General features: G+C 45.6%; 1 protein-coding gene across 3 annotated transcripts; it reads right to left on the bottom strand.

The window, feature by feature from the left end:
• Positions 1 to 49: 49 nt before the first annotated feature.
• Positions 50 to 15,031, bottom strand: cttnbp2nlb (CTTNBP2 N-terminal like b). Of its 3 annotated transcripts, none has more exons than XM_076740004.1 (5): positions 14,922 to 15,031; positions 12,754 to 12,861; positions 4,263 to 4,514; positions 3,617 to 3,724; positions 50 to 2,596 (listed from the first exon to the last, which is right to left on the bottom strand). In XM_076740004.1, exons 2-5 carry the CDS (start codon positions 12,850 to 12,852, stop codon positions 1,298 to 1,300), a joined length of 1,758 nt encoding a protein of 585 aa, XP_076596119.1. In that variant the 5' UTR covers positions 12,853 to 12,861; positions 14,922 to 15,031; the 3' UTR covers positions 50 to 1,297. The 3 variants fall into 3 exon arrangements, with proteins under 3 accessions (XP_076596119.1, XP_076596121.1, XP_076596120.1); XM_076740006.1 differs by lacking the exon at positions 14,922 to 15,031 and adding an exon at positions 14,810 to 14,895 and having other exon boundaries at positions 56 to 2,596; XM_076740005.1 differs by lacking the exon at positions 14,922 to 15,031 and adding an exon at positions 13,713 to 14,293 and having other exon boundaries at positions 56 to 2,596.
• Positions 15,032 to 15,966: the final 935 nt, after the last annotated feature.

The following is a 15,966-nucleotide window of genomic DNA, read 5'->3' as shown; positions in this document are numbered from 1 at the left end:
CTAGATTCAGCCCAAAACCTGTTTTAATAGAAAAACCTCGACACGCTGTGAACTTTAATGGGGAATTTATTTGAAATAGTACTAGATGTTGCAGGTGTTCATGATGTGCATGTTTACTAGAGACAGCTGAGGGACGTTGCCCCTCACAGATAAATGATGTGTAACTACACAGATTTTAATTAATTGGGTAAAATAATTACTTCAATCAATTCTTCGTTTTAAAGCCAGAAAACACAAAAGCATGGCCGCCCTAAACTGCCCATAGTGTGGAGCAGCATTAGGATAAGACGCAACACTAAGTCAATTATTTGACAGATATAGAAACAGTTACAGTAGCAAGATACAAACCTGTAACCCCCATTATGTTCACTGATGGAATAAAAGCGTTACCTTATATTCATGACGCATGCTGCTTCTTGGTTTGGGTGAAGCAGAAATTAACCTTCCCTGAACAAGACATTTCAAATTGAAGACGGATATCTTACAGTAATGTGATACAAAGTGTGCTCTCCCTTTTCAAGATAAGATTCAGTGTATTCATGACGTGTGGAATAGAAAAAAACAAACAAAAAAACAACACATGCATTTGATATTGTTCATTCATAGAGAATCAACTGAATCCTTAAAACTATTCAACTATTTGTACAGTATAATAATTGTTTTCAGGGACAATCACAGGAACTGCATAAAAAAATTCATTGGAAAAACATTTAAAAACTACTCACTAGTTTCTTGTGAAATGGTGATCGCTACACATTTGCTATACTCTACATCCATATATTTTAGCCCTTCTACTTGCCATACAGTTTCGCCTCTAGCTAAAGTTGTTTATTCTAACAGGACTGGCATTATGAGCATTAAGGGGAAAGAAAAGGAGCGTTGTCATATGAAATCTCATTAACATTTTCTTTCTTCAAAACCAAACAGGTCTGTAGCTTGGTTTCTTCATATATATGGTTTCTAAACACCCTTCATAAGGGGTTAAAGTGGAACATAAATATTTTCATTCTAAAACGTACAAAAATCTGATATAAAGGAACATGGACAGGAACGTTGATAGAAATATTAAGTCAAATAAAGAAAATCCATAATATACTATATTGTATTTCCAATAGTTCTTTTCCGATGGTTTCTCAGGTTGTCGTGTAGAGGCAGGGCTGCGACAAACTCTGAGATGCATCTGTTTGAACCGGTCCAGCTTTGTAGTGTCTATGCTGCTGATTATGAGTGCCATGAAGTGGGTTTAAGGACTGGCAGAGATGGATATTACAGTAACTGTTGATTTAGACTCATTTAGTTAGCTACTAGAGGATAGAACCAGGTCTGGCTCCTTGGCCCCCTCCTGCCCACTGTTACTGTGTCCACAGTTCCCTGTCAGCTCTGGGAACAGGCTGGTCCGAGCTGAGTGACTTGGGGAGCCTGGAGTCGGACTCATGCCGGGCCTCTTGGGAGGGATCGGCGGCGGATGGGTCCTCTCTGAGCGAGGAGTGAGGGGGGAGCGGATGCCTGGAGATAGAGGCCCTGAGGATGGTGACCTCCCCCCAGGAGGAGACGCTGCGACATTGCGGTAGTCTGTACCAAATGGAGAGCTGCTGATAGGTGCCAGCTTGACGCCGGCCTGCTGGCTGGTGAAGCGGGACAGCACCTGAGTGACAGTGTTGCGGGCCAGCTGCTTAGCTGTGCTGTGCTCTGGTGGGGGAGGCATGGAGGAGGTGGTGGGGGAGAGGTCTCTTGGAGAGAGGGGGCCGTTTTGCTGCTGCTCCAGCTCAGCTTGGCTCTGGAACTTGTGCCTGGCGGCCTGGAATCGCTGGTTGACTCCAGCCTGGTAGGAGGACTGATGGAAGCCTGGGCTGCCCAGGCGCTTGGCGAGAACAGGGGAGGAAATAGGGGAGGAAGAGAGGGAAGAGGAGGCTGTGCTGGAGGGAGAGTGAGGATGAGGGTGAGGGTGAAGAGGGGAATGCAAAAGTGCTCCTCCCCCATTCTCTACCACCCCTCCATTTTCTGCTCCTCTCCCTTCCAGTGTCGGTTCTGTCTCTTTATGAGCGTGACAGCCGTTGACCTTTGACAGTGAGGCGGATTTGGGAGCGACAGGAGTGATCTTTCCATCCGGCTCGGTCTGAACAGAGGTGGACGCCACCATCATCTTGGAAACGGACTGTTTCACCTCTGTCACAGCCTCCTTTACCTCTTCTTTGCATCCTCCAGTTTCAGCCAACCTCTTCCTCAGCTCCTCCAGCTGTCTCTCAAGCTCCCTGCTCCTCTCCTCCTCTTTGCTGATCCTGGCTTTCATCTGCTCTCGCTCTGTGTCAAACTCGGCCTGCTGCCTCTCACACCCGGCCTCCAGCTGGGCCGCTCTGCTCTTCTCATCTTCAAAAACCCCCCGGAGCTTCTCCAGGGCACTGGTTTCCTCTTGGAGCAAGGTGCGAAGTTGAGAGACCTTCTGGGCCTCCTCCTGAGCCAGGCTGCTGGCTTTCTGGAGCTCCAGAGTCAGAGATGAGGAGAGCTGCTGCTGCTGGGACAGGGACTCCTCCACCTGGCTCACTGCCTGAGCTTGTTCCTTCTCTAACCTCCGCACTGTTGCACGCTCCACTTCCAGCTGGAATGAGAGGGGGGAGTGATACAATACACATTGTGAGGCAGATTTTCCAAATTTGACCACAAGGAGGCAAAAGAACACTGTTTTGTGACATTAAACCCAACACAGGATGAGAATATTTCCCCTTTTTCGAAAATACAATGGATATGTGTTTTTCAGCAAGCCCACACAATGTATAATAAACTACACTTAAATGAGGTCCACTTCAATCATACAGAATCAAAAAAGACATGAAGGACAGTTTGTGTTGTTTCAGAATCAGAAGAGACAGAGAGAGCGCAGCGGTTATTCATGTGTTGTTAAAGAATTACTTTCTTGCAGGGCATGTTTATGGAAAGTTCAGTTTGCTGTGAGGTCATTAGAGGGTGACTGGGCTGCTTAAAAGCTTTGATGAGTAATAGAGGGAAACGGGAGGTGATGAAATAGAATCTAGAGTGTAAGATTAGTGGACAAAAAACAACACAGGCAGGAAAGCCTGAGGAAGACTAGGAGACTCTCAGGATCCCTGTCTTACATAAGGCCTGCGGGCGAGTTTGTATAGTGGCTGATTGTGTGCTCACGGTGTGTGTGCGTGAGCTGACCTTGCATTAGACATGGACATCCATTATCTCAGGTTTCCTGGGGCCATAAAGCCTCATGGCTGTTGGACAACTAAACAATGGCCTCTTCCTCCTCTGTTTCCTGTGGAACAGGCCTGCGCCCGTGCATATGGCTGCCTGTGTGTGTCTGTACTTTAACAGGGCAAGCCCTCTCCACCCTACTGAGTTACACAATGATATCGCACTGCCGCCTCCCTGCTCAGTCGCTGGGTTTTAAATCACAGCTACCTCGATGAAGAAGGACAGTGTGCAGACAGGCAGAGGAGAGGGGAAGGGAAGCAGAAAAATCTCTTCCACCAGATGTGCTCGTCCATCAGCAAGAGAGACCTATGAGCACCAGTTTTGCTGAGGCTTTGCAATCTTTACCAAACACACACAGCACAACAGCACGTACACATCTTTCACTGCACATCAGTCATACCTGTTGCAGCAGTTTGTCTCTTTCCGTCTGCAGCATGAAGGCGAAATCATCACTGTGTGCAGAGTCCTGGGCATGCCGTCGTTTCTCCTCCTCCAGATCAGCTATCATCTATCAAACACACAGCCCGATGAAACAATTCCATGACAAGACATGCAGACCGGTTTCTTGTTGTGTGATTCAGCGCATGAATTTTACATCTTGGCAGAGAGAGAGAAGTCTTTGAGTTATTTTTTTAAGAAGTTTTCCTTCCCCACACAGGATTGCCGCTGTGAAACTTGTCCCCAGACTAATCAGACCGCATTGCAGAACATCCTCTTCGTCACAAGGTTTGGTCAATTTCATCAACTCTCTACAGTTCACTCATACACAGGCTATAGAGCGTTTATGACTCCATTAAACTCTCAGGTCTCTGCTGTGAGAAATCTCCATATCGCCCCTGGGTGGGGCAGCTGTCAGTCTCACTCCGCTAAACCAAGTCTACAGGAGAAACTTGGAGACCAATAGATACATGCATACACTCACATACACAACAAGCCGATTGTACGAGTGTGAGCTCAGCCTGACACTGGATCATCACCACACGCAAATCTGAGACAAGTGAGCTCAAGAACTCGCTGAATGTTTGACAGCGTGCGTTGCCTCTTACCCTCCTGTGTCGGCTCTCAGCTGCAGCCAACTGGCCCATCATCCTCTCCTGCATCCTCTTGCAGTGAGCCATGACCAGTTTAAGCACAGCCAGAGGGTTTGGGCCCACCGCCCGGCCCTGCAGGTGTGCATCAGGCTGGGTGAGGGTGTTTTGGCGCTCCTCGGACTCGCTGTCCCGCTGCAGGGCGAGGAATGGATCGCTGAGGTCATACTGGCCATAACGCTCCTGGACAAAAGCATCTCTGTGCTGCGCCTGATAGATACACACAAACACATAGTACACATGTAATTGTGTTGTTTGGCCGTTCCATTAACTTATACTAATATGCTGAAACTCAAACCTTAAGGGGGGTTGAAAAATTGATTTTACCAAGCGCACACAAACACACACATTGTACATGCACATGAATAGCTCAGCGGGCCAGCTAGTGCTAATGAGACAGGAGGTGATGGGCTCGATCTCACCATGAACTGTGTATGAATATCCATGTACATGTTCAGTCCTGACTGAGCAGAAAAAATGAGCAGCGTGTTTGTATATGTCAGTATGTGAGATTTGATAGGATGAGGTCTCCCGCACTGCAGCACAGGAAAAAATGTGTTAAGAAGATTACACGAGGCTCAACCGCCAGTGCCAAGAAAAACACAAAGTAACTTATTGCAAACATACTGTCTGTCAGCACACACACACACGTTAGCACATCATGCACCAGAGAACTTTGAGATAGTGACTTTGCGTATTCATATCGATAATAGACTTGGAAGTGAGTGTGTGTGTGTGTGTGTGTGTGTGCAGGAAATCTGTGTGGAGTGATGTTGTCGTCAGCGTGAGCACAAGCAGATGGTCTTTCCCCTCAACCCAAACACAAAGAGGTGAGGCGCGGCTGTCCAACCCCCAACAGGGGGCAGACGTTAACTCCTCCCCAGGGAGGCAAGGGTGAAGGGCCGGGGCCATGAAATCTCACACACACACACACACACACACACACACACAGATAGCTATTTCTAATGAAAACGCTAGATGATACCTCAACCAAAACCAAAATGACTGAATAAAAAGTCATAGCACACTTGTCCAGCGGTAAAAATGATTCCGATGGGACAAATTGCAATCAACTAAACTAATCTCAATTTACCGTAAACTATTCAGGCTGGTTTAAGAGACACAGGCTGGAATGAAAAGAAATCAAGTGAAACGTGACAGGGTCTTATTGACCTCGCTCCAGGTCACCCTGATATATCATCAGGAGGTCTCATTAACTACATACAGTGGGTAGGTTTGAGTTCTGCCGGCATGCAGGGTCAGCTGGCAGTGCTGGTGATGTAAGCACATGCCAAAGAGTTCACTCCACGTGCCTTCGGGACACCCATTGCTGTCTCCTCAGGCAGTCCTCATCTGACACCCTGCTTCTCTGGCCCCCTTGGTCCCCCTGCCCAAACATGCATGGCAATGCATTCCTCTGCCTGCTCATCATCATTTCTCAGAAAATGTCTCTCTCTACTTCCGCCTCTCTGTCAGCCTGCAGCAACACAAACACACGCACACGCGCACACACACACACACACACACACACACACACGCACACCCTGAGGGCATCAGTAAGGAGGCTGTATTTGAGGCTCTTTCTCTGGCTGAACAAAGAATGTGACCCTCAGTGAAGAGATTACAGGACTCCAACAAAGACACTGTCTCAATGCCTTCAGTCTCCTGCATTGTCCCCATGGCTGACCCAATAGGCTCCAATGTGTGAGACTGGGTAAGGGTGTGTGTGTGTGTGTGTGTGTGTGTGTGTGTGTGTGTGTGTGTGCGTGTTTGTGCTGTGTCTCTTTTTTCTCTTTTTATGTGAATATAAATGTGTGACATTGTATCTGTGTTTACCTGTGCTTGTGTACATGTGTTTTTGCACTGGGCTAAAGCTGTTAAGCTTCTTCGTCAAACAGGAGACAAAACTGCAGCTTCCTAAGTTAAATAAGTGTTTAAACTGGCCATTCAGACCGTGTATGTGGGTGTGTGTTTATGTGTGTGTAGCAGTCCAAGCCTAGGGTCCGGCCTCACGTGGTTTTCTCTGGATACTTCTTATCATAATGACAGAGTGTTCTTTCCTTTATGAGAGGGCACAACAAGCAAACCGTCTCTGCTGCAAAGCTCTCATTTCTGCCCAACTACTGATGACAAATGTCTCTACAACTAAGCCATGGGAAGGGCTATGTTGCATGCTATTAATATACTTTTTAAATTTGCACCAAGTATGCCAGAATTCCTCCACAGTTTCATGCAGTGCTGTACCTATTGAAACAGATACGCTACAGCTTATTTGGGCATTGCCTTATTCAACAGCCTGTATCCTCTAATACATCCCCGCAGCTGTAACGAGGTGTGAAAGACAATCTGATGCTTTTCACCTGGGAAAAGTCTCTGTCAGTCAGTTACCTACAGCCTCGGGGCACAATCAGGTCCTTGTGTGAGCTGAAAAGAACCAGGGAATCCTGTTTCCTTAGCGAGGCTCTGTAATGAGTGTCACACAATGAAGTCGGCAGCAGAGTGGACAAAATTACAGCTCTGAATGGTACTGGGTGCGTATCTCCTCTCACAGAATGTACAGCGTAGCCCTTAGCGTAACTCCTAAATAATGCTGTCTGAGAACATAATTGCTATCAAAATGAGGATGAATGCGTTTGCATCTATGAGCATGCAGCTGGCATATGCTTGCCTGAGTGTGCACGCGCTGAACTGCATTAAGTTCTGAGCATAACCGGCTGCCTCCAGTGTAACATCTCAAATGCAGACGCTTTGCAGTGGAGGTTATGGTAGAGTATGCCTTCCTGGATTAGTCTGATCTTCAGAAGAACAGTTAAACAAAAGGACAGCAGGACCAGACCTGTCAGATATGAAAAGCTACTTTGGAATTTAAGGAGTCCATTGCTAGCATCTCTGCAACAACAGGACAGAGGACAATGCAATGGGACGCTCCAACAGTTTACTTTTGTGAAACAGCAAAATAAACGGGTGTAGTTCTGTTATTTCAACCCAAAAAAGAAGCTGTTTATTTATAAAGAATCTTGACCTGTAGTGCAGGAGAAGCTCTGAGTCAGGTCATTGTGTAAGAGCAGAAAAAAGGACAGCAGGTCAGCTGCAGACCTTCTAGTGTCGGATCCTGTTCAGATTTATGTCTCTGGTTTCAGCGTTTTCTTGGAAGAGGAGGCAAGTGTTTAGTAGTGCAGTTTATCTCCCGGGGAGTGGACAACCACACTGCTCTACTTGGTGGAGAAGGAAATAAAGTCAATGAACCACTTGTCAGCCATGCTGAACAACAGGCCTTGGCAGGTGAGAGGTATCAGTCCACTGGCAGTCACATCTGATTTAACAGAGCTGGGGAGGCTGCAAACACACACAGGCACAAGACCCATTTTTTTGTGTGCTGGTCATTGGAGCATTAAGAAATTACAGAGCTGGCTGCTGGGGAACTCGTAGCAAATGCGAACCAGTGTCCATGGTTACAAACAAAATCAAAGCTCCAGCTTGTGGCATGGTACCTATCAGTCACGTCTTCACACAATTTAATTTAGTCATTTAAGTTCCTGTATTAAGACAAGCTCTGCACGTCAGCCATATGAGAACTGTGTGCAATGAAGTCTCTCCCCAAGGAACCAGTAGAGGATTACCATAAGAAATAAGTACATATCACATACCAGTCCTGCATTAGTTTGGCTGAACACTAGAAATGGAGTTTGGTTTGACAGAGACTAACGACGAGCGGTTAACATGCAGTAGGTTTATCAGAGCCTGCTGTTGCTGCTGCTGGACATGGGGTTGGTGAGAGTAATGGCACTGAACTACACAGTACATTTTTGGACTGCGAAACCAAAACAATAATTTTAAAGAGGCTACAAGGGCTTCACTACAGGACTTTAAAAAAAGCCCTGTAGTGAAGCCCTGTAGTGGGTCTGTCACTAGATGTGACGCCATGTCACATTTCACACAAAAATCTGAATTAGAGGAGCTTTATGTCCTGACATCTCTTCAAACAGACATTAAGTGACTCATTAAGTGACATTCCCAGGATGAGAACATTTGTCACGTTGGCCCTGAATTGAACAGGTGTACTGCTGTACTGATGGTACGGTAGCAGTACCTGGTTCGGGCCCTCATCTGCAGTTACCGAGACTGTACGAAATGTCCTCTAAGGTTAATCATTACTGGAAATGAGTAACTGGTGACTACAGGTGAGATATATTCAAATATGTACATTTAAAGTGACACCCAGGAAGTGTACTAAAAGCAAAAACTGGGTTTACATTATGTGCAGGTTGAGAGAAAGAGAGCCTCAAAATTTAGGGACACAGGGAAATGCATTTTAGGGCATTTTTCACAGGCACATAATGTGCATCAGATACAATAGCAATGTGAATTTGCCGCAATACACCCTGAACTATCAGCACATTTACTTCAGTCAGTTAAGGTTACACTGATTATGTTGTTTGTCCAGATGATGCAGACCCACGTAGCATTATATTGGCAATCTGGGAAACTGGTGAGGGATCATGCCATTGTTGCAAGGTAGTGCAAAGGTAGTGCAGTGATTTTCTCAACATTACATAATGATTTTGGTCATTTGGGATCAGGATGGAAAAATGCACTCGGAACATAATTCACTTGTAGAGGGTACATGACCCAGCGGCATGCTTTTGTGCTCCAAAAGAGAGCGAATGAAAGAATAGAGAGAGAGAGGGATGAGATTTTAAGTGTTTGCTTTTTGAAGCGTAAGCTAAGGTGTGCTTAAGGCTTAAGCCGTGTCCTCCACACCTCCCACCCACACATTAAAACGATGGCACTAAGATAACTGGGAAGAAGCCAAACAAAACCTCACTTCACTTTATGGGCCGTGCGATGAGACAACTTCAACTTCCAAATAATATTTAACAGCCTGAGATGCTGTAATCAGCGGTTAGCGATGAAACATGGCAGCAGGGGCTCTCATCCTTTGGTCAGGCAATGCTTTCGGAGAAGTTCAACATATCATTAGCTGGAACAAGGAAGCAGTCAAGGATTTCTTGAAACCGAGTCAAAAATTCAACTGAATAATTTGACAGATGATGACAAAAGCACACAGCTTCATTGAGGAAGCGGTGATTTTTCTTATCTCCATCTTGGCTTGGCCTAACCTTCTTTATCACTATGTTTGGTGGAGCAGGCAAATACTCTGCAGGTCAGTGCAAATAGCACTAAAGGGTGGAGTTCATTAGCATTGTAGATATGACCCTTTATGAAAGAGAGGCTGCCATAAACAGGCCTCCTAATGAAAACATTATCTGATCTATGTCGCTCACATGGACCCGTCATTGCTGAATTGTGTACGTGGTGTGTAGGTGTGTGTTTCTGTGCACTCATTTTTAACCACAAAAGCGAAGGAGCGCCTGAAAATGCTCTGGTGACATCAAAGTACCTGATGTTGCCTTGATGTCATCTGAGCATTTTCAGGTCAGGAGCTTTACTGTGGCAGGCCTCAGGCTCAGGCTGCTGATATGTCAGCACTTCACTGACATCACAGACCAGTGTGCATTACAGCGTTATATTAGGTCCTGCTTTGCTGTTAAGTTTCTGCTCTTTTTTTTTTTTTAATCCTATTTCCCGCTGACCAATCTTGACATCATGTCCAAACTGGGCAGTGATTCTTATAGGGTAACAGAATATACAATCTTATCTGAACAGCACATACCAGCCAGGCAGGCCGTATTGTTTTATGGAGTCGGGAAAAAAAACGTCAGTCTGCAAAAATAGACAAAGCATTTTAGGATTACAGGATATGACATCGTGCGAAAAACAAAACAGGCCCTTCTGAGCATGTCTGCAACATTTTAACCACACAATCCCGGTGGCCGGGCTAAACAAAAACAGTCATAACTGTCCAACAGCAATATCTGCTTCAAGACCACAAGTTCTTTAACAAGAAGGTAAAGCAGGTCCTGAGACACAGCTGCATATCACACAGTTTGTTTCAGGGTTCAATGTGACAAGTTTGTTTCCCACAGAGTTCAATTGTTTGCTTAGTGTCTCTAAAGTAGCAAAGAGAATGAAGAAGACAGACTGTGTTCAGAGCTCCCTCACTGAGTATTTAAGGAGGTGTCGGTGACATCAGGGCTCTCACCTACTGTAGCTCTGTTTTAATGTATATCAATGGCATTCCTTTGAGCGACTGAGAACTAGCTCGATGCTGGATTGATGCCATTTAGAGAAGAGAACAATAGCATTAGTACCAATATAGACAGACAATCAAAAAATATGCCACTCCTGAGGAATGCAGGACCAGTTTCTGGTGTTGTGTTCTCAGGAATGTTCCCTCTAGTTTAACTGTTTATCTGTGTCCTTAGTGATGAGGGCTGAAAACACTACAGTCAAGAATCTGTAGAGACAAGTCTCAAAGATGACGCCATCTTATAAGAAAGTAACCACATGCTGATACAGCTCAGGGGTTCTGGTGAAGGAAGGGTTAAACAGTGCCTGAAGGCGGTTGTCCAGAGCAATCTAAAGGCATCCCAAGTACTTGCTGCTGAGAGGAGAAAACATTTGAAGCTGGAAAAGAGTGGCGAGGATTTGAGAGCCTCTCTGCCTTTTTCACAGCCGTCCTCACGTGCAAGTAAACAGTACTGACACACAAGGAGTTTGGTTAATGCGGCATGATAGCTGACAACACGGAGATGAGAGCCCTTGTTGGAGAAGGACATTGTTTGTGGCATATCAAGAAGGAGGAATCACAGCGGGGAAATTAAAAACCAGTTAAGACACAGAAGGACAGGCAGCACTTTCCGGGTGTCAGATCAATGCACAGACACAGAGCTCACATTTGCCTGCTATCAACCCCTTCTACTCGCCTCTGCAGCCACATGTCATGCACACAATGTGTCCTAACATCAACCAGTCAGTAAAAATGGTGTACAGGCCCCCAGTGGCAACAAGGGAAGTCAGTGATTTGAGCCTACAACTCTGTACATCCTCTCCACAATAAACAGTGCAGCCTCTAACTGGCCCACCAGAGACCACCAGAGAGACAGTGTGTGTGTGCGTGTGTGTGAGTGAGTGAGTGAGTGGGCAGACAGGACATGGGTCATGGGCAAAGATGAAAGACCCCCCATAATGTGGCTGTGTGTGAGGAAAAGAGAAGGAGGAAAGGAGGGAGGGGGGGGGGGAAATCAGTGCAGCTTGAGATATGGAAGGAGGAAGGAGTACAGACGACAAGGCGACTGTACCTTTGTCCTGAGGGGATGACTCTGCATGTGCGTTGAGTTTCGAGTCAAACCCTGCATGAGTCAGATCTGGACAGCAGCCATTTAAGATGCAACTGAGCTGGTGCGGTTAAAACGGCTTCCCCTCAGGCCCTGGATGGCACTGAAATTCTCTCATGACTACAGCCTCACTTTCCCGCTAGATAAACTTCCCCAGCAAGGCCTGTTTATCGACCAAGACAGCCATGGTTGCTACTTGTCCTCATCACAACTTCAATCACTACTTCAGACAATGAGTCAAGCATTCTGGGCCTAAGCAGCTCCATGGAGCAGCTGCTGTGGTCATGAGTGTGAAAAGCTGCCAGCGGCACAGAGGGAGCCAATCAGACTAGACTTATACACCGCAAAGCATTGTAGCCGCAGGACAGCGAGGCTCTTTCACTTGAATATGAGTGAATGAGCTGCGCAAAACTGAGGATTTCGGGGAGAAAGAAATACTTTTCAAACGTTAAGACATCTGAGGTGCTGTTCGTAATGTGCGCTTGGGATTCAGATTCCACATTATACTCGCACTTGCAGCCTTTCTTTCATGTTCAAAACACAGTTGGAAGCAGCTAATTTACCAGAGCCAAACAAGTCTTACAAGGATTTGAACTATGCACCCTAGGCAAGGTACCAAGTAGCCACCAAAGTCCTTCTCTTGGGCCGAGGGCAAATTTTGTTTCGGCTTAGCAGCAACAGGAAGTTTCCCAGATTGAAACTAATGTGAGCACTAAGCACACATTTAAGACACACCAGGTATGAGCTGCAGTCTGTTTGAACTGGGTGTAGACACAATGTGGACATATCCAGGTCTGAATAGTTCCTGAATTGTGAAAAAGAAGTGTAAATGAGAAACACAGCTTTAAACTGGTCTGACCAGCTAGAATATTGGTGCTGTGGTGGAATGAAAGGCCTGGGAAAGCAGAATCCTGTGCCATTGTCTTTACTGGCTCTGTTTCCTTACTTTCCTGTTTACACATCCCCTCCCTGTTAGCTCACATTCTTTTTGGGGGTGTAATGATGAAACAGGTTAATTTTAGTGTCTGTGGATGGCTTCAGTCAAAGCAGACAAAAGAGCGTTTTTATTGAAAGGGTTGCTCAGATGGCCATTGTATTATTTTTCAGTTATAAGTATGTACATATGCTCCTAAATGTACGCAAGGTGTCCTGCAATCTGTATTACGTTTGAGTCCATCGGGGGATTTATGTGTTATCAGTGGCCAACTCACTCTGAGGGCATGTATGACCACATCCTGGGCCTCCAGCTCCCCCTCCAAGATACTGAGGAGAGTCAGCAGCTCCGCTCTGCTCAGAGCCTCCACGTTCATCTTCTCATCCTGAAGAGACAGAGACAGTGAGAGAGAATTAGAGAAAGAGTATTCTCACTGGTTCTTTTTATTACGCAAGACAAGCAAATGAACATAAAATGCTATCAGAATGATCTATCTCGTCAAGAAATAAAAATGCTTCTGGGTATTAGAAATGGATTGATGTGGAGCATAGCTCTTAACGGCGGCTTGTCTGAGCGCATTTTTCAGTGAGTGGCACAGAGCTGATATGGGATGGGACTCGGGGTCCCATCTGTGGTCTCCCTGGGTTGTGCTCAGGGTTATAAACAGGAAGTCATTAGCATATCTGCATGTTAAGTTGCTGAGGGACTGAGGACAGTTGTCTGCTCTATTCTGTCCCCACTGTGACGGTTCAGGGTGCTCCAAACACCAACAGATTGGGACGAATGAGACTATTTGAAACATCTTATTTGGCAAACAGTTTTAAGGGACAAGCCATCCCGCACTCCTTCCACTGTCTCCTGTGATTCATCAGCTTGATCCAGTCTAGTCACAGGATCCAGACATGACACGCTTCACACTGCTGACATCATCCTTAAAATCTAGACAAAACACAGCCGACTCCATCTTTTAAAGTCGGGGTGAAGTTGCTTTCGGGAGTGTTGATCACGGGTTTGACGAGGTACAGGCTGTGAAGTCAGATAACAGAAGCTCTAATGATCAGCCTGTCTCTTACGGTTCACATTTCATTGTCTTTCTTGCAAAAGACTTTATGTCTTGATGAAGGTGATCACTGCCTACCAGCTGAGATGATTTCAGGCTCATCAAACCATTCAGTGACCCCTCATTCTCTGTATTCAAAGTGAAAGTAAGTGTCCTCGTCTTGGCTTGAAACAAACCTCTCCTCTTCACTCCCAGAGACGGTCGAATCTCAAGTCTACTGTTTACTCTCTTGCAGCAGCGTCCAAATTCCTCCGCGCTCTGTGGCTCACCGCACATCCAAAGCCACAAAGTGTGAATCAGTCGTCACTAACTTGACATGTCTCACACACACTCACACACACACACACTGCATTATTATATATTAGTGTGTGTTGGAGCTGTAGCCTGTCAACGTAGGCAAAACTCGCTATGTGTCACATGATATTTGTATTCAGCTTCCATGGAAAAACATTCCAGCATTCCAGGGATGCCCACACCATGGGAATAATCACTTAAGAGCAAATCCCTGAATCCCACTCCGCAGCCTGCTTTGGTTTCGAGTGGCAGTGTTGCAGTTTGGCTCTGTGAGTTCTGGTCGATGAACTTATAACTGGTCAGCGCACATATCAGTGGTACATTCATGCAAATCAGCAAATTATGATCAAATCAATACATGAGCACTAGTCTGTGTGCACTCAGACACAGATCACTGCTTTCTTTTCCCTTGCCTTCCCCCTTGTTTTCTTTTTCCAGACAGTTCAGTCAGGTGGCAAACAAAGTCTGGGTTAAACTTTACACCATCCTGGCTGAGAAACCAGGAAGGATCTGTGCTCAACGTGCAAGACAGCCTGCTCAGCGCCTTCAGAGCAGTAAATGATGGCAGGGGAGCAGCAGAGAATCCACCTGCTGTCCAGGGCCTTTGTCTGACACAAGGGACTGTCATTATTTCCCGTGTTGGCAACATGCAGTTCAATTGCTCTTTGTCACAGACATCACAAAAGCACCAAATTAGTTATTATCTATATAGATTGTGTGGAGTGATAATGGCAAAATCAATACTGAATCAATATTACTGAAGTACACACACCCATTAGCCTGAAAATGAACTCAACAGAAGACCTAAGCGATTGTTACTCTCATCTAGTATCTGGGTCCTATTTTGCCGTTAATATTTAGCGAAGTGCGAGTTTGTTTTTTGTTTTTTGTTTTTTGCTGCAATGGTTGTAAAGTTTCATATAACCAGAAATGGCAAAGCCCCATGCAGTGCCAGCTAATATAAGACTGGGTCAGATACCTGTCTATGGACTTTTGCATTTTGCTTTCTTCCTAAAAAGCCCGACCAAATTGAAGATAGAATTTCTGGAAGACAGCAGCAAATATTTCCACAACCCTCCGTGTAAACATACCTCATGCGCTCTGCTCCGGCCGCATTAATTGTTCTCCAAATCCCAAAATGAGGCTCCACAACAGCATGAATCAAAGCAGCCCACTGTCACAGGCGCTCTGAGGCTAGTGTGAACAACAGACGCTCAGCGACGAGGCCGCCAGCCAATCACAGGGACGTAGTGCAGCAATCTGACCAATAGCTTGCGGGATTTTCGCTAGGGGGCGGGGACAAAGGCGTTCCCGGGTTTGTGGAATAAACCTCTTTGTTTCGGACGTCCAGCGTTGATTTCTGCCCTTTTCTGTGTCCAAGCGTGAATTCAAGTCAAGTGTTTGTACGTTTGGACGAATTATGTCACAGTATGAAGTGCGTGGTTACGGGTTATGTCAGGTAGTTTCTAAGTTTTACGTACATGGGCGGACCCCGACTGGGAATTTTCAAATGTGGAAAAAATAAATAATAAATAAAATCTAAAATCAATCAAACCATGATTACGAATTATGCTCCTGCACAGACAACCCGTCATCTTACTATGAAAACTCAGGTTATTTCTCAGATTTTCCCCTTAAAATTGACGCCTCGCGGGTAAGAGTGCTTGCATCGTCTCACACGGTGTTTGAACACCCCTTGATGGCCAAATGACAGTATCACACTGTCTGTAACCTCTCAGCTGTGCACCGGGTCCTGTGTGTAGTGTATTCCAACTATTAATTCATCTGGTTTTGCAGCTCTAACATCAGTCAAATCAGCCTGTACTGCCACTTTATTGAAGTAGATGTCCCATGATACAATCCTAAACTAGGGTAGGGTTTAGTGGAGGTGCTTTTTGTCCATTTATGTGTCTGTAATGTTACACACCTGTCATGATTTAACATGATGAAGCAGGGGGAGAGGTCACGATGGGATTCAGTCCATTGAAATAGCATCCTAACATTCAAAAGTAGGCCAGTTATTCAGTGAAATAGAATAGAATGAGGATATAGGCATTGAACAGTCTTGTTCCTGGTCTTATTGAAAGGTAGGAACAGCTGAGAAACCGGATAGACTGGATGTTTTGTTAAAGGATC

The sequence above is a fragment of the Chaetodon auriga genome, chromosome 10 (genome assembly GCF_051107435.1).
Source record: "Chaetodon auriga isolate fChaAug3 chromosome 10, fChaAug3.hap1, whole genome shotgun sequence".
Classification (NCBI taxonomy): domain Eukaryota; kingdom Metazoa; phylum Chordata; class Actinopteri; order Chaetodontiformes; family Chaetodontidae; genus Chaetodon; species Chaetodon auriga.
This window is presented reverse-complemented; position numbering and strand designations above follow the sequence as displayed.